The following is an 18,836-nucleotide window of genomic DNA, read 5'->3' on the forward strand; positions in this document are numbered from 1 at the left end:
CTGATAAACTAGATTTATCCCCAAAAACGTCATACAGGAAAATGGTTGCTTTCATTTTGTGATCTGACATCACTTAAGTTGGTTTTATTACTTATATGTTAAAACTCGGTCTCTGCTATGTGTGTATTTTGCTTATGGGAAGGGGAAACAGAGGAAGTCAGAGCAAGCAATTTATTGTCAAACAAGTGAGAAGAACATAGGATTTATTTCTTCCACCTGTATTTAATATCTGAGAACTTAGCCTGCAGAACCCTCTGGCTAGGAAATGCAGCCTTCGTTGAGGAGATCATATGCTTGGGAAAAGATGGAAAAGTTATTGAGAGGACAGCTACATTCTGTCACATACTTCATTAAAGTGTAAACAAACCTGTTCAATGCCTGAATAATATATATGTATTTACACATGATACAATTTATCCTTATTGTTAGATATGTAAGTTTCTTGTTTCAGCTAAAAAACAAGGCTACAATAAATTTCTGCCATTAAAATTTTTGTATACTTTTCATTATTTCTTCAGCAGTTTCCTTCAAGTGAAACTATTATATTAAAGTGTGCAACACTATTGAGTTCTCCATACATATTGTCATTTGCAATCTAAAAAAGACATGTTGGTTTGTAATTTATTTATGTCAATAGTACCATAGAAATTTTACATGATTAGCACTGTAAATAGTTGAAACATATGTGATTTTAATATGTTGTTGGGAGACGATTCTCCATAAATCTCTTGGATTTCTGGATGTCTTGTGAGCAGAAACCTGGGCTGATTTTCCCAGACCATGTTTTTCCAGGGTGTTTATATGGTGAACAATCTTAGAAATAGAAATAGTGCCCCTCGGGGACAAAGGATGGGTGTGCTGCAGCCTTGGAATACAGAGTGTGTGTCTTCTCTCAGGGCAAGGAGCAAAGGACAGGTGTGTTTACAAACAGTGTGATGAAGATAAGGTCTGTCCCCAGAGCAAGGACACAGGGCCTAGTGTCAGTTATAAGACTGAGGTTGTCTAGGTTGAATTTCTGTGTTTTGATGCACATTGTGGTTGTTCTTCTTTAATAAAAATTTTACTTAATTAATTTCAGTTTCATATTTGCTTTTTTAAATATTTACTCTTCTCTAATTTGCTGGTTCTTGTCCTTCCTTTTGATGAAATTTCCATGAACATTAAAATTATTTATAATATTATATAATATAGTTATCATATGATTATCTTTATCATATGATTATCTTTATGTGATATATAATCATATATATATATTTAAACAGTATTTTGTATATCAATAAACCATATATAGTGGCATTCTGAATGGAGAACATATTCTTATTACACAAACTATTTATTTATGTATGACTATATAGGCCTTTCTTAGTGGAAATAAACTAAACTTTATGTGTTGATAAAAGTTTTACATCACTAATTATTAAGTTTAAAAATGTGGTCCTTAATTTATAAATAATTACATGACATGCCATTAACTGTGCTGTTATATAATTAGTGCATATTTTCACATGAAAAATGCTAAAATCATTTAGTGTCCTTCAATTTATAATTACAATACAGTTGAAAACATTGCAAATGTTTATTGTATTGATTACCTGCTCTCACTTACTTTGCTGATTGTATTTTGGGTCTACATTGAAAATTTAGAATTTGCTTTAGAGATTAGTTTTTTTCTTTTTGTTTTTCTCCTGAAAATGTACAAAAGGAAGATTTCTTTATGTTGATTAAAGGGGGGTATTTTGTGAAGTCTATTTTATTTTTGTTATGTATATAAATATATACTTTACTTCTAGGAATTCAAATATTCTTCTGTACTCAGTATGCTATCTAAATACTTCCATTGTCCCTTTGTGGCTTTGTAAAAGAATCAGTTAGATTACTGAACATTCTAAGTAGACCTGTGTTGAATAGCTTTATCTCATTCTCCTATACAATAGAATGTACTTATATTTGGATAATTCTCCAATTAAGAGTGCTGGTATAAACAGAATTTGGAGGGATTTTTTTCATTGTGCCAAGCTTCCTCAGGCACAGTGCTCCTTCTATCAATCACCAAGATCAGGTACATAGCTAATAGCCTCAGATCAAGATTCTCCAGAGCTATGGGTCACAACTCATACTCTCACTACAATCCAAAAGAGCCTCAGGACAGCAGCTCTCAGCAGGATGCTACCTGTTAGCTGAAAGGTTCAAGTTAAAAGAACCCAGTGTAGCTCCTAATAGGGGTTTCAGGGCATAGCACCCTCAAGCTCTCTGTAACAGCAGGACTTTTTCATCAGTTGGCATTCTGGGTTACATCAGTAGGAGAGAAAACTTGGTACAACAGATGATAGCTCTTTGCTCTAGAGTGTCCCAATGCTCTGGTGTACATATAGTACTAGTACTTCTATACTTGATGCACTCCGTAGAAATCTTAAGAGGTGTTTTTTAAAAATAATTATTTATGGGCCCCACCGCAGATGTATCTAAGGAATGGGCCCAGAAATCTGTATTTTAATACAACCTCTTGCATTATGGATGTGATCAGCCAGATGCTTGCCCATTAACTAGTCCTTGGGAACTGCACTCAGCAAAGAATAACATGCGATGGAAAATTCAAGCAGCTTAGTGGGGATCCTGAGCAGACTCCTACAGTTTGTCAAAATCTAGTAAAAACTGACATAACAGACCATGATGACATTTTTCAATTTATGGTTAATACTAAAAACTCTCAAGTTGTGCTAATTTTTAAAATAGAAGGAAACTGAGCACATCGCACTAAGAGTCTATGGCCAATGAAGATAGAAAGGTAAAGCTACAGAGAATAACTCATAATGTAAAACAGGACTTTAGATGGATGAGTAAATAATGAAGAATATAAAATTTATTTCTTAAAATCTGGATATATGTAGCAGAACTAGAAAAAAGAATGATTTTTTTTTGTTTGTTTGTTTGTGACTCCCTAGATTGTCCAATTCACAATCTCGAGTCAGGTCGAGGAATCTATACTTTATCATCTCACCAAATATTTCTTATGCATTTTTTAAAAATTACAAGGCTTTGGAAGACAAGCTGCATGTGTAAGCTGTCTCCACACCCAAAACTCGATTCAGATGTAGTGACTTGTGGAGCCATGAGATACCATAAGGAGACAAAAGGTTTCTTACTTACCTAATAGGACTTTTCTAGGGAGAGAAAGGCAAGCATCCAAAGCTAGTCCAAGATGGTTTGGGAGAGCAAGGAAAGGAGACTGACCTGGGTTTTTTGTTTTTGAGAAGGTGGGGGAGGGGAAGGGTGTCCCTGTGTGGGGAGGGGCTCCAATGGCTTGAATTTTCCCACCTGCATCACAGGAAAGGGCACACAGGCTTTCTCACCAGCTTTCTCAGATGTGGGGCTGAATGCAGCCTGGAGAAGAGCCTCAAAAGCCATCAAACATCAAACACTTGGTTCAGAATTCTTATTATAAAAGTGTTAGTCTAAAAGGTTACACATAATTGAAAGTAGAAATAATAGACATATATTCTTAAACTATATTAGTAAAATGAAAATGAAACTGCATAATTAAGGTGTCCATCATTTTCTTAGTCACAATACCCATGATTGTCTTAATGCTTTAATCAAAATATCTGTTATTGTTCTAGACAATGGAAGCAAATTTCTAAATAACTGCAGATTGGTGAGAGTAGGGAGTGACACACACTAGCAGCAGTAAGTCACTTGAAACAGATCGGCTTCTGTTTTTATCAAGACTGAATAGATAGATAAATAGTAGAAAGATAGACTATCTACTTTGAACAACTACAATGCCATTTGCTTTGCTTCATATTTGTAAACGTATTGTATTATTGTAGTTGAAATATTTGAAAGGGGAAAAGGAGGTTGAATTAAGCCACAAATAAAGTGTGTTCAACAGTGCCGCTTTGGGAACATTTTCCATTATTTTAAAGCCAAGAAGAATGTGTCACAAGAAATACTATGGCCTTTCTGCCCCTTAGGTTTTGCCACAATTTAGACCAATGACCCTCCACAGTTGTTCAACGTGTTAAAGCTTTTCTGCTGCCAGCAGTGGAGGAGAATGGATTCACTGAGATTTGAACAGATTGACATCTTATCTCACTTGTGCACACATGTTTCATGAAGGTGAAGAAGGCAATTTACCATCCACTGTGACTATTTATTTGCTTTTTAATTGGCTGGGACTAGTTTTGTCCAAGAAAACTTTAAATCATAGTTGAATACAAAGGAGGCCTGTGATGGGTGAGACCATCTGTGTTGGAAATTTCTAAGTGAATAAATGACACCTATTTAAACACTTCACAGAGCATTTACAGGAACAATTAAATTCCTGGTCAGTGTGGTTTTTGGAGATGTACAAGGTTTGTGTGATTTGTGTTAACAAAGCGCTGCTCCTTCAAGCAAGATAGCCTTTACATTTAGCTGTTAATGAAGCTGTCACTATGACCTAGTGTGGACTGATAGTCAACAGAAGTAATATATATATACTATATATATATATATGTATATATATATATATACATATATATATACACACACATATAAATTTATTAGATATGTGGGGCTTAAGTTGTGATCACAAATGATAAAAACTTAAATATATGTACAAATTCCACTTTTCTTTTTTATTGGACTAATATAAATTAAATATATATAATGACTCGATATAACCAATTTTAAAGACCACTGATTCCAAGTCACATTTTCTCTTTAGTATGCCATCGACTTTTACTGCATCAAATTACCATTTGGAAATAATGATTTGTAACTTTTCTGAATGTGACACACAAAAGAAACATTTAACACTATCATGTATGTTATGTCTCCATGTAATGGGGACAAAGTATGGGTCTCCCTAAAAATAGGAGAACCATACCATCTTCCCCAAATTTTGTAAAACTCTTGCAGAGGTAGGCAGGGAATACCCACAGAGTGGAAAGTACAGCATTTAAGGCACCTTGCCTATCAAAGGCAAATCAGGAGCCCATTCATTCCTGAAGAAAGGAACTGTGGAAGCTGCCTGGGGGCAAATTGGGTAGGTAACTGTGAGAACAAGCATCAGCAAAGTGACTTTGCAAAGGAACTAATGACATGGTGGGGGCAGTGGTGGGGTTAATGCCGGTGGAAGCTGTGGAAGGATGCCCACCCTGGTTGCCTGTGTGTGGCTGGAAACTTTTACCCTGAATATAAATGGCAGCCAAAAAGGGTCAAAGACACTGGGAAGCTGACAAAAATGGTGGGCACTATTGTAACAGGGCACAGCCAAGAGGGGGGCCCCCAAAAAGGATTTGGAATGGGGTCCAGAGCTCGGGGTATCCAGGAAATATTAAGATGTCCTCACCCGCCCCTCCAGGGGGGTAGGGACACATGGAGCAGGGCAATTGAGAGTTGTTTTGCATAGCAACGGTCTCGCAGCTAACCTCTGGAATGGTCATTTAACATATCTATAACCTTTAACTGGTTTCATAGATATGTTAAATAGTTGTGGCCATGCTCAGCCAGGAGGATGGAAGTGATTTCCACCCAAGAGGTACCTAGGGGGAAGGTCCCCTGAGTTACAGTGCCTGTGTGGAGAGCTTGGAGTTCATTGGCTCCACGACCTGGGGCCATACCTGCCCAGACTCAGGATGGCAGCCCAGTAAACTTGTGATAATAGAGATACTGGCAGGTGTAACTGATTGTGGGAGGAGTTGGAAATGGGGCTGCAAGGGAGGATTGGTGCAGGCACTTAATCCCAGATGCGGCAGCCATTAGGTGAGAGCCATGTGGTTTCAGCAGAATAAGGGTCCCCTCTTGACCAGTTCAGGGGAGAGCCACGCAATTTTGGAAGAATGTAGACCCCTACAACCAGGAGGAGAGAGAACACCACACACTTTTGGTCAGAGTGCTGNGACACATGGAGCAGGGCAATTGAGAGTTGTTTTGCATAGCAACAGTTTCGCAGCTAACCTCTGGAATGGTCATTTAACATATCTATAACCTTTAACTGGTTTCATAGATATGTTAAATAGCTGTGGCCATGCTCTGAGCCAGGAGGATGGAAGTGATTTCCACCCAAGAGGTACCTAGGGGGAAGGTCCCCTGAGTTACAGTGCCTGTGTGAGAGCTTGGAGTTCATTGGCTCCACGACCTGGGGCCATACCTGCCCAGACTCAGGATGGCAGCCCAGTAAACTTGTGATAATAGAGATACTGGCAGGTGTAACTGATTGTGGGAGGAGTTGGAAATGGGGCTGCAAGGGAGGATTGGTGCAGGCACTTAATCCCAGATGCGGCAGCCATTAGGTGAGAGCCATGTGGTTTCAGCAGAATAAGGGTCCCCTCTTGACCAGTTCAGGGGAGAGCCACGCAATTTTGGAAGAATGTAGACCCCTACAACCAGGAGGAGAGAGAACACCACACACTTTTGGTCAGAGTGCTGACCCCTGCAGCTTTGGTAGAAGAGGCCCACTCGGCCTTGGGGTGCTCCCTTTGGCCATGTGGCCTGGGAAGTAGGAGAGACTTTGACTGGTAAAATGGGTACAAAGAACTTTTGCCAGTGGACTGGGTGAAGGTGCCACATGACTTTGGATTAACTGGAGATTCTGCCTGGACGTCAACACAGCTGATGGTGCCAGCGGCCTGAAATGCAGACGTATGCTTCTTTTCCTGAGATACAGTATCCTGAATTAGGGAAAGGGGGAAGGAAGTGCTGTGGATGTCTGTGGTTATGTTACAGAACAAGGGACCGAGGGGGGGCAATACTTGGCCCACCAAGGGATGCCAAAAACTGCTTCAGAAAACAGAGGCCCCTCCCAAGGAGGGTATACTAATATCTACTGGGCTCTTCTGTCCGCCGCCAATTGGAAAGACATCTCTCAATGCCAGATTGTGAAAAGGAAACAAAATGTTTATTTAATGCTATTCAGGCCTAATGCCTTCCTTAAAATATCAAAGTCTTTAAGGGTATACACCTACACACACCCACACACAGCGCTCCCTTCTCCCACTGTCCCAACTCCGGTACCGTAAATCAGGAAAAGAGCACACGTCCGTTTTTCAGGTCGCTGGCACGTGAGCTGTGTCTCCTGTCCAGGCAGGATCTCCAATTAATCCAAAGTCATGCGGCACTTTCCACTGGCAAGAGTTCTTTGTACCAAGTTCCAGTCAAAGTCTCTCTTGCTTTCCAGGACACTCGGCCAAAGGGAGCACCCCAAAGCCACGTGGGCCTCTTCTACCAAAGCCGCACTCCACCAAAGACGTGTCTTTCTTCTTCACCTGGCCGCAGGGATTTCCATTCTGGCAAAGCTACGTGGTCTTCCCTTTCACCTGGCCAAGAAGGAGTCTGCACTCTGCTGAAACCGTGTGGCTCTCTCTCCTAATGGCTACAGGGGTCTACATCTTCCAAAACAGCATGGCTTGCCCCCTCACCTGGCCAAGAGGGGGTTCCTCACTCTGCTAAAGCCACATGCCTCTCTAGCAGGCCCTCTCTCAGAGAAGCTGCCCCAGTTCCAGCCTGGGTAGCAGCCATTCACTTCTCCCTGGCCCAAAACTTGGCCACAGCTCTTTAACATATCTATGAAACCAGTTAAAGGTTATAGTTATGTTAAATGACCATTCCAGAGGTTAGCTGCAAAACTGTTGCTATGCAAAACAGCTCTCAATGGCCCTGCTTCATTCATCCCTTCCCCCAACTGACACCTGGATGGGGTGAGGACATCTTAATAATATTTCCTCCAATATTCCTATACACTTTGAGTTCTGGACTTCATTCCAAATCTTTTCTGGACACCCCCGTGGCTGCACCCTGTATCAGTTATCCTAAAGGACTTTGATATTTTTATGGGGACATCGGGTCACTACTTTAAATCTGTACAGCTTTAAATAAACCTTTCCTTTCCTTTTCACAAATCTCTGGCATTGAGAGATGTCTTTCCTCTGGCGGAAGACAGATGAGCCCAGTAGGTATTAGTATACTATCCTTAGGAGGGGCCCCTGTTTTCTGTAGCAGTTTTTAGCATCCCTTGGTGGGCCAAATATTGCCCCCCCCCCCCGGGCCTCTTGTTCAGTAACACTTTATACCATAGAAGGAGCCAGATATTTGGCCACACAGGAAGTTTTAAACCAAGCATTTAAAATTGGAGCAGGCCAAGAAACAAGACAAGTTTGCCATGAGGTCTGAAGTTCCACCTGGGGGTCTGCCTGTAAAAGATGGTGGCAGAGTTGGCAAATCTGCAAGGAACCTGCCTGGCCAAGGACACAAACACACTAGTAAGCTAATGGCTGAAGTAAAGACAGATCCTGAGGAAAGAAACTGATGCTGCAAGAAGGACTTAGGCTGGAGAACCCAGACTTAGAAGAAGTACTTGAAGCCAAACTGAGACCAGGAATGCTGAGCTGCAGACTTCTGTGTTTCTGAAGGACATCATTTCCTTGGCACAAGGTCTCTTGGTATGGGACTTTGGAGCTTGGTGCAAGCACTTTCCCTCTGGGTGTTTGGTATGTAGAAGTTCTGGGCCACTGGCCCTACTTCCCGCACAGATAGGAATGCTCCTGGGACCAGATGACACAGGGCTTAGACCCAACAAAGGAAGGGAGCCTACTCCCGGATTCAGGGCCCCATGCAGAGATGTGTGGCTCTCTGGGCTCAAGCCTCTGGGGCAGTGTAAAAAGACACATGGTTTCGTGAACCTCTATACAATAACTAAAGAGAGCACACCCTAGATTCTAAAGGAAAAAGCTGCTGGAAAAAATGGTGACTCTGTAATCCACAAGTGCACACTCCAAAGAGGATGGCGATTTGTTTCTGTGACCAGCATAGGGACAAATAAGAAAAATGGGAAACCTGTGAGCATGGTTTTGCCCTGTAGCCTTTTGGGAAACAAGGGAAGTTCTGGGCCTTGTGGAAAAGAAGGGCTTCAGACAGGAGTCCTCTCAGCCTCCCCAAGATTCAAACCCTGTTCCTAAAAACCTGTTTCCTTCAACACAAATCAGTAAGTCATGTAAATTCCATGTGTCAAGTGCCAAAATCCAGCTTTCACAGTCACGTTCAAGCACAGAAGTCTACGAGATTCCTTTTGCTTCCAATGATAAATTTAACAGTAGGAATGTGCTTCTAATAACATGAAAGTTTTTACCAGTTAGAATTGCAGGCTTTAGGGAAAATTGGGGCTCCAAATCAGGAGAAATGTCTTTCTCCTTTTAGACTAAGCTGGTTCGTGTCTGTGTATGTGTGTTTTAAGTCAGTAAATGAAAGGTTAAGACAGTCAAGGGACAGTCATGCGTTACAAGTTTTTCACCAAAGTTTCTACTTTTTGTCAGATAATATTAAGCAACACTTATCTGTTGTACACTCTGGTTTGTAAATCCCTGCTCTTGTACTGTTTCCCCAACCCCTATTACTTCATATCTTTGAACAGCCAATCCACATCACAGTCTGTCTTAAAACCTCAAGCTCTATGACAAGGACTCTTAAATTACCTGCTTTCCTGTTGGAAAGTGAACTTCCTTCATATGCTCAAGTTGAGTCAATTAATTATATTTGTGTACAACTTTTATTATTTATAAAATTGTGAGGTAACTTCCTTTACTTTCTAATAAAAGATATTAAATATAGCAAACACTTAAACCCAAAGCAAGACAATAACTATTTTGTAGAATATATTATGTCTTTGTTCTTCCTGATTCATAATTTATTTAAGTATGTATCTCTTTGGGAATACAGTAGCTCAAACTTTGCGTAAGGATTGAACATTAGGAAGCACATTTGTTCAAGGTTTCTCTGATTGATGTATCTTTAAAAAATGATTTGGATGTGGCCTAGTCATAAGTACTTATAAAATAATCATTTTAATAGGCATTAATGACTTTCTAATAATCACAGCGATTTAATAATTGTTTCTAATTTATTATATGTCTATATTGTCTATATTATAGTATACTACATTGCAGTTTTTGTTGAATCAATGGATGAATGAAGACTCTGTGAGGCATTGAGCTCTATACTTTATGGCATTTTAATTCACTGAATACTTGTTAAATATGCAAGCAAAGTATTATCATTATCATTTAGTCTTACTAAAATTTAAATATTTTATTGCTTAAAGATTGTATTGCTTAATTATTTTAAATGCTGTATTCAAGACTAAATAGCACAGAAAGAAAAGAAATACATTTAGTTTGTGAAAGCCTATCTCAAAAATAATTTTGTTTATATTTTTCCATTGTTTATAAGTCTAACAAATGTTAAATAAGTTGGTCCACATGTTATAATTTCAAATTATCAAATTAAAAAAAATGACTCAGTAGTGTGTGAGAATGGAAGCCATCACCATTTCCTCTTCCTTTGTTAAACAATGTTGGAACCAAGCATTTTCTTTCCCTATGATAAACTGTACTGAGTTGAAGCAAAAATAAGGCACTCATTTGCTTCTGTGAGATAGGATGGCAAACCAACTAATATAGATTACATACTTACCAAGATTAACTCATCAAATTTTCTCATTAACACTTGCTTCAAGACTTTCACCTTATTATGTCTACTAATCCAAATCTATTAAGGTCATAAATGTTCCCCAAAACCAATTAGGCCCCTGACTTAGATGACCTACCTCTAAAGCATCCAGAAAGCCCCTAAAATACTAAATATATCCTTGTCTGCCTTTTCCATTTGAGACAATACTAACACTCTGACAAAGCAGTGGTTTTCCTGACTGAGTAATTAAGTTGGCTTGTTTTTCATCAGCACTTTTTTCTAGTGTTTGGGGGAAGAAATTTGACAGCTGGCATCAATCATAATGGTAATAATGGTATTAATTAGCAAGAATCTGCTCAGAGAAAAGCAATGGAAAAATTATTAAAAGAAAATATAATGAGTGAATATTTTAGGTATGACTTAAAAGTTAAAGGGTATCCCCTAGTTAGGTCTAAGTATGATAGTCATTTATCTTCTTCCATCATTCTGCATTTATTCTCCCTACACTTCTAGGTGGTATTCTCAGGAAAAGTTCTGTGTCATGATACCTATACAGCCTTTTGTTTCTCAGGAAAATGTATATAGAATAAATAGATAAAAATAAATAAAAGATCATTTGGGAAATTTTTGAATAAAAAATTTTACTGTAATATAATGTTAGGAGCTACCCTCTTCTGTAAAATGTAAATAATAATAATTAACTAAAGTGCTTATTATAAAAATTATTTGAGATTATGTGAATTACTTTATGTAAATTTATTATATCTAGCATAATTAAGCAATAAAATATTACTATTACTGTCTGGAATTGAAACAATTTCAAAATTGTTATTGAGTAAAAATAATAAACCAATTTGTTGGGTAAACCAAAAACCTTCATCCCAAATTCATCCAAAATAACAATTTTTTTGCTAGACTATAAACATCTCCAAGGCAATTCTGTGAAACTAAGGTTTGATTTTTTAGCATATTTGGTCACTACTTTCAACATTAGCAAAATTAAATATTTTCATACTCACATTAACCTAATTTATTGAATAACACACTTAAAAGAAGTGAAGACCATATTTTAGGTCAGTCCATATTTACTAATCATCAGTATCCATAAATACGGTTTTCTATATGGAATAATATCAAACCAAACACACTTTCTTCATCTTGTGACAAAAATTACACAGAAGAAAGATAGCTGTGTCTTAACATGTTTAATGAGAAATCATAGAGCTCCCTAAAAAAGTGTGCATTTTTGCTTCTCTGTAAGGAAATACATACAATACAACCAAAAGGCCAATTTATGACCATTTTTTAAGAATACTTTATCAATGATTTCAAAAGAACAAATGCCCATCATATGTTCAATACAATGATCTTTGTTATACAAGGCCCAATTATAAACATACAAAGAGGTAAAATAGATCTTGACATAGAAGAATCTAGAGTTATCAACATTTCAATATGTTCATTTTCTGAGTCTTGTGTTGTAAAACCTCATGTGAAGAAGGCTTAGTTAGTCATATATTAAGTATTTGAAACTATATTTTTACTGGTTAATTTAATCCTCTCTCTATTATAGATATTATTTCATTTTCATCCCAATCTCATTTACCAGTAGTTTTTATATCATATTATAATCTAACAGGTTTTAGGGGTTTGCATTCTATAGGTTGCCTGTTTCTATTTTTGCCCATTTTTCCACTGAGGTCACCACCTTCTATCTTCTTTACAACTGTACTTTACATATTAATATATTATTGATGCAGAAATGTAATGCTTTACTTTACATATTGTCAATGAAAAATAGAATATTTATCACAATCAGTCTTCTGTCAGTGGTGTTCATTGCTCACTATGATATTCTTAAGGATAATATAATCAAGTTCACATGATTTCAGAAATTCACTGTTCTGGGTGAAATGGAAAATTTCTTAATTTTCAATTAACTTTGAATTTAACTTCATAATATTATATATAGGTATTTAATACATTTGTATTTTATCAATTTATGTGCTGTTGGGTAGGGACCCAATTTTCCTCCACATAGTTAGGCAGTTCATTCAATAACACCTACTATTAAATGCAGGTTTTCTCCCCTGTTTTGTGGGAGCACCTTCATCATCTATTAAAATAGCATTAATAGGCCTGTCTCTAAGCTCTGTATTTTTCCATATATTTTTTATTATTGTGATGATGCTACATTTTAATTTTATCACTAAACATATGTCTAGGGGTCAATATTTGCTATGGCAAGTCTTCTCACATGAATACTTATTTTCATTGTTTTAGTTACTCGTAAAATGTATAGCTTCATAAAGTTTTTAGGGTAAATTTTGTGATCTTCAGAAAAATCCAACTAAAATTCTAATGAGCAGTAATTATCATGTAGTGCTTTTGTTGATCAGAGCTGGGGGGGTAGGTATGATACTAAGAAATTCTATCTAAGAGCTTTAAATGCCTCATGATTTATTCAAATCATATCTGTATTTTATTGCAACTAAGATATTTTTCTTAGGGGTTCTCAGCTATTTAAAGTTAATTCTTAAGTAACTTAGAACTGTTGTTACTGCTGTTTCAGGTATATGTATAGGTATAGAAAGCCATTCTACTGCCCCTGGTTCCACAGACTCTGGAACTCAGGAACATACTGGTTCTTGCTAGAAAGACTATTGTTGCATAGGAGATCTCGTAACCATACCAAAGAATTCTTTTTAAAGAGCAAAGAGCAAAAGAAATTGTGTGCTGGGAGTAAAGAAACAATTTAAAATCCAGCAACCATAGCAAGTAGCTATGGAAGTAAGAAAATGAATTAAGTGGTACATATGACTCTAATAAAATCAAACATAAAAACAAAATAAATAAGACTATCACAGGGAGGAACCAAGTACTGGAAACCATAACAAGGACAAACACGTGGATGGATTCTTCAAGTATGGTGTATTCCTTTTTTATCTTGAGTAAACTAAATCACTCTGGACTAAGATTGAGCTGCCTGTTTTTCTGGTGGATGCAATCTTGTTCATATGTTACTCTGGGCTTTGTTTGTTTAATGTATTACAAACTGAAGTGTGTGTGTGTGTGTGTGTGTGTGTGTTTATATTCTGACATATTAAGGTCTGTCCTAGTTCCAGTTTGAAAATGAGATACATTTAAAAATATTTTTTTAATTTTTTAAATTTAATTGTTGTTCAAGTACAGTTTTCTGTCTTTTACTCCCATCCCAGCCCAACCCCCTCAGTGCTCCCCACCTCCCTCCCATTTCCACCCCCCACCTTAGTTATTGTCCATGTGTCCTTTATACTTGTTCCTGTGAATCCTTCCCCTTTTCCCCTGAAATTCCCTCCCCTCTCCCCTCTGATGCCTGTCTTCCTGTTTTATATTTCAGTGTCTTTGGTTATATTTTGCTTGCTTGTTTGTTTTGTTGTTTAGGATCCTGTTAAAGGTGAGATAATATGGTATTTGCCTTTCACTGCCTGGCTTATTTCACTCAGCATAATGCTTTCCAGTTCCATCCATGCTGTTTCAAAGGGTAGGAGCCCCTTCTTTCTTTCTGCTGCATAGAATTCCATTGTGTAAATGTACCATGGTTTTTGAATCCATTCATTTACTGATGGGCATCTAGGTTGCTTCCAGCTCATGGCTATTGTAAATTGTGCTGCTGTGAACATTGGAGTGCATAGGTTCTTTTGGATTGGTGTTTCAGGGTTCTTAGGATATAATCCTAGCAGTTGAATTGCTAGATCCAGGTCCATTTTAAGTTTTCTGAGAAAATTCCATACTGGTTTTTCATAGTGGTTGTACCAGTCTGCAATCCCACCAATAGTGCACTAGGGTACCCTTTTCTCCACAACCTCTCCAACACTTGTATGTTGCTTTGATTATGATGGCCATTCTGACCACTGTGAAGTGGTATCTCATTGTGGTTTTAATTTGCATCTCTCTGATAGCTAGCGATACTGAACATCTTTTCATGTGTCTCTGGATCTTCTGTATGTCCTCCTTGGAGAAATGTCTGTTCAAGTCCTTTGCCCACTTTTTAATTGGGTTACTTGTCTTCTTAGAGTGAAGTTGTGTAAGTTCTTTGTATATTTTGGAGATTAAACCTTTGTCTGAGGTATCATTGGCAAATATGTTTTCCCAAACAGTTGGTTCTCTTTTTATCTTGATACTATTTTCTTTATCCGTGCAAAAACTTAATTTTGATGAGATCCCATTTGTTTATTCTTTCCTTTATGTCCCTTGCCCTAGGGGACGTATCAGTAAAAATATTGCTGCGTGGAATATCTGAGATTTCCCTGCCAATGCTCTCCTCTAGGGCTTCAATGGTTTCCCGGCTTATATTTAAGTCTTTTATCCACCTTGAATTTATTTTGGTGTATGGTGTAAGGTGGTGCTCCAGTTTCATTTTTTTGCATGTAGCTGTCCAGTTCTTCCAACACCATTTGTTGAAGAGGCTATTTTTAGTCCATTTTATGTTGCTGCTCCATTTGTTGGATATTTAAAAACATTTTAATGTATCATGTGTACCATGTATAACATCTTATCTTTCAAATTCTTTTTAAGTGTATTTTATTGATTATGTTATTAGAGTTGTCCCATTTTTTCTCCCCTTTATTCCTCTCCACCCTATACCCCACCTCCCACCATCATTCCCCCACCTTAGTTTATGTCAGTGGGTCAGTCATCCATATAAGTTCTTTGCCTTCTCCATTTCCCATACTATTATCAACCTCCCCCTGCCTATTCTGTACCTACCATTTATGCTTCAGTTCCTTGTACCTTTTCCTCAGACCCCTCCCCACTGACAACCCTCCATATGATCTCTCTTTCTGTGAATCTGTTCCTGTACTAGTTGTTTGCTTAGTTCATTTTTGTTTTTGTTTTTATTTTTGTTTTTTTTAGGTTTGACAATACACTCACAATTACCTTTCAAATTCTTTAAAACTGAAATAAAGGTGACTATTTTTCTACTAAGTGTATTTGTAGTGGAGTAAATCATTTTAAGGGTATTAAGTATAAGGCATGGTGTAAGAAATTTTTTTCTCATTTGGTTTTGGTGGGGTTTTTGGAGGCTGCAAGAAAAAATAAAACAGGTAAATAGAACAACCAGAAAGCCTAATAAGTAGAAATGAGTGAAAAGTAAGATGACACAGAAAAAGAAAATAACCTAAGTAAATTGTGTTTGGCTTTTAATTTTAGTTAGGGGCTTTGAGATACATTGACTACAACCTGAATCACTTTTAACATTTCAAATCACCACGGTAATTAATTATATATTTACAAATACAGAGCCATAGAACATAGTTAAAAAGCAATATATTAAGAAACAGGCAGGTCACTGTGGATTAGGTCCTGGGGAAATGAATGTGCTTCAGAGATGGACACTTGAGTATGCACTAATCACTTATTTCCTAAAAGCTATCTTAAATTATTTTTAACCTCTACCTTAAAATTATACCTTGCTTGCAGTGACATGCTTTTCTTTAAATTTCTAATAAGCACCCATGAAAATACAATAAAGTGGTGAAAATATATAGCACATGAAAACTTAATTAGCCTAGTACTAGAATTAGGTTTGCATGAAACAACACTGAAAATTTAAGTAATAGACTATTTAATTCCATCTTAATAAAAATAGATTCAAACATTCCCCACTCTTTCTCTATCCATGTTTCTTGTTTCAGAAATATAAGTAAATTTCAATCTCCAAACAGAGACTATTATTCCCTAACTGAACGTACACAGTTTGGGAGTCCATCAGGATCAATGTCAATAGATACTCTAGCAACTGAAAAAAGCCACAGGAAATATAACCAGTGTTCACTGGGCTGACTGCTCACTGTAGTTTACAGACAGAATAGAATTCTCTCCTGCCTGTACTTCCTACCAGGAATGACAATAGGAAATGTGAAACTATAAAGGGTACTTCTGAGAAAGCAGTGGGTGTCAAAGTGTTCATGGTCTTGATGAATTCAAGAAATCATCACAGTGTTGGGTTGCCGGCCAGTTCCCAGCAGGGGCCAGTTCCCAGCAGGGGATGCACAAGAAGCAACCATACATTAATGTTTCTCTTCCTCTCTCCTTCCCTCCCCCTCTAAAGATAAATAAATAAAATATTTAAAAAAAAAAGAAATCATCACAGTGAACATAAAAATCAGAACTGTAAGGAGAAAGGGACATATAATGATGCAGCAGAAGGGGGAAAGATGAGGGATGGATATTTAAAATAGCAATACCAGGTCTGGTGTCTTAAATCAAAAGATTAGAATCTAATTGAGTCCTTAAAAATATAAATAAATAAAATAAAATAGAGCTATCAGAATAGTATTGTTTGTTATGGATAAAGTACGAAGTATGAGGTGAAAAAATAAAGAAAAAAGATCATTAAATGCCAGGTGATGAAGACACAAAGAAAGAATCAAGGTTGAGATTATTTTGCTGATGATAGATGATAGATGGATAGATAGATAGATAGATAGATAGATATCAATAGCACTGGACTGATGGAGGATGGTGGGAAAGAAAGTTTGTGAACCAGAGGAGAGGATGGGCATGATCTGTGCTTCACAAATGTGTTCCATAGACCAGCAGCACACATTTTTTTTTGAATTTTTTTGGAAAGGCAGAATTTTAGGTTCTGTTCCAGGCTTACTGAATCCCAGGCTGTTGCCTTTTAACAAGAACCCCATATGAGTTAATTAAAGTTTGAGACACATCGGTACAGAAAGACAATATGTGCCTCAAAGAATCAAAGAATGTCTTTTTTCTTTCAAAGGATAGAGAAGGAGCCACGTCTGGACGCATTGATAATGAGTGTGAGAACAGTTACTCGGCCTCCTGTCTCTGACATATGTTGATGTGTAAGAAAAGAGCCTCAATTTAAGGAAACCGAAGAGGCTTCTTCTCTGAAGAAAATTAGCTTTCTTTTTAAGCTGTGCTTAAATGTTCTTCCTTAGAAGGAACCACATTTTCTCTTGAAAAGCTTTAAAAATGCTAATATTCATGCCCTACTGCTACAGTTTCTTATTTAAATTGATCTTCATGCACAGCAGAGATAAATTTTTGCTTGATTTTATTTCTATATATTTTTTAAATATCCAAGAGTGATTACAATGTCCATCTGGGGGTTGAAACCACTGATTTCAGGCAAAGATGAAAAAGTAAAAATCTTAGAAATTGAGAAAGTGAGATTTTTTTTTTAAGTCAGAGGGAATCCGATCCTAGCAGACCACCCTGGGAACATCTGGGCACGCCATGTTGACTGGGAAAGACTCATGGCGTGTGTGTCTGGGTGACTGATTGACATTAATGTGTGGACAGCACAGCAGATCGAACTAGACTAGAACCATGTGGGATTGATTATGTTGGTTTCCGAGGTGGTACAGGCACCAGATCCACTGCTGTCCCTCTTAATAAAATTTTCGCTTGGTGGTTCTTTGTCTTGGCACAAGATAATGACTTTTACTGGCAGAGCCCCCAAAATGTGAAGCTTTGAGCTTTCCCAGTTTCCCACAAATAATAGTATTCCCAAGCATGTGCCGTGTTCCAAATCCTAAGTGGAACAGTGAAGTTCACAGGTACTAACTCACTGAGTCTCAGAATAGAAATTTCTTAACTGAGGGATTTAAATGTACAAGAACCAATACATAAACTAGTCTTCATACAATGTAGTCAAAAAATGAAAAATCAGCTATTGAGAGTTTACCTTGATTTGGTATTTTTCCTCCCTTATTTTGTTCCCATTATTCCTGGTTTTATTTTAGTGTAAACTTAATTTCAGAGTAGACATTTTATTTAAGACTTAAAATTGCATTTAACTTAAACATTTTATACCCCAGCACATATTCTGGTATATTTATCTCAGCGACAACTTGGTCAGGCATAGAATTATGAGTTATTTCGTTTTTTTTTCCTTAGAGCCCCTGTGAATCATGATTATTTGGAATTTACAGCAACCTTTAAACTGGTCACCCTGCTACAAATTTTGCTTTCTAGTAATCCATTTATCACAAAACAACCAATTGTTTCATTAAAATATAGATATATGTGTTACTCCATAGCTAAAATTCTCTCGTGTCTCTCCATTTGTCAGTATAAAACAGAAACCACTAATTTAGCCTTTCTGGTATATACATGACTGCTTATTGAACTGCGTGCAGATGACACAAGTCACAGAGGTCATTGATACTGAGATAGAGCAATAGGCAAACAGGGGAAGAATACTGAATTTATTTGAAGAAATGGAAACACATGCTACATGAAGTGGTCTGAGACTCCTTCTATGTAGGTTAACAGAGACAGTTTCATAATCCTTATAGAGAAACAAATATGGGTAATTTTCATTCATTAACATATATCGTATGAATAAGAACTGTATTTAACTTTAAAAAATATACCTG

The 18,836-nt window shown here is 37.2% G+C and overlaps 1 protein-coding gene across 1 annotated transcript in view; it reads left to right on the forward strand.

Annotated features, from left to right (window-relative positions):
- The first annotated feature begins 8,140 nt into the window (after nucleotides 1-8,140).
- The window catches only part of LOC118978731 (protein eyes shut homolog), a 213,878-nt gene continuing 203,182 nt past the window's right edge, over nucleotides 8,141-18,836 (forward strand). The window contains exons 1-2 of the mRNA XM_037034346.1: nucleotides 8,141-8,240; nucleotides 8,840-9,070. Of these exons, the coding sequence (XP_036890241.1) occupies nucleotides 8,141-8,240; nucleotides 8,840-9,070 (331 nt within the window). The remainder of the gene's footprint in view (nucleotides 8,241-8,839; nucleotides 9,071-18,836) is intronic.

This window comes from Sturnira hondurensis, unplaced genomic scaffold (genome assembly GCF_014824575.4).
Source record: "Sturnira hondurensis isolate 20B ecotype Veracruz unplaced genomic scaffold, ASM1482457v3 Scaffold0022136, whole genome shotgun sequence".
NCBI lineage: Eukaryota > Metazoa > Chordata > Mammalia > Chiroptera > Phyllostomidae > Sturnira > Sturnira hondurensis.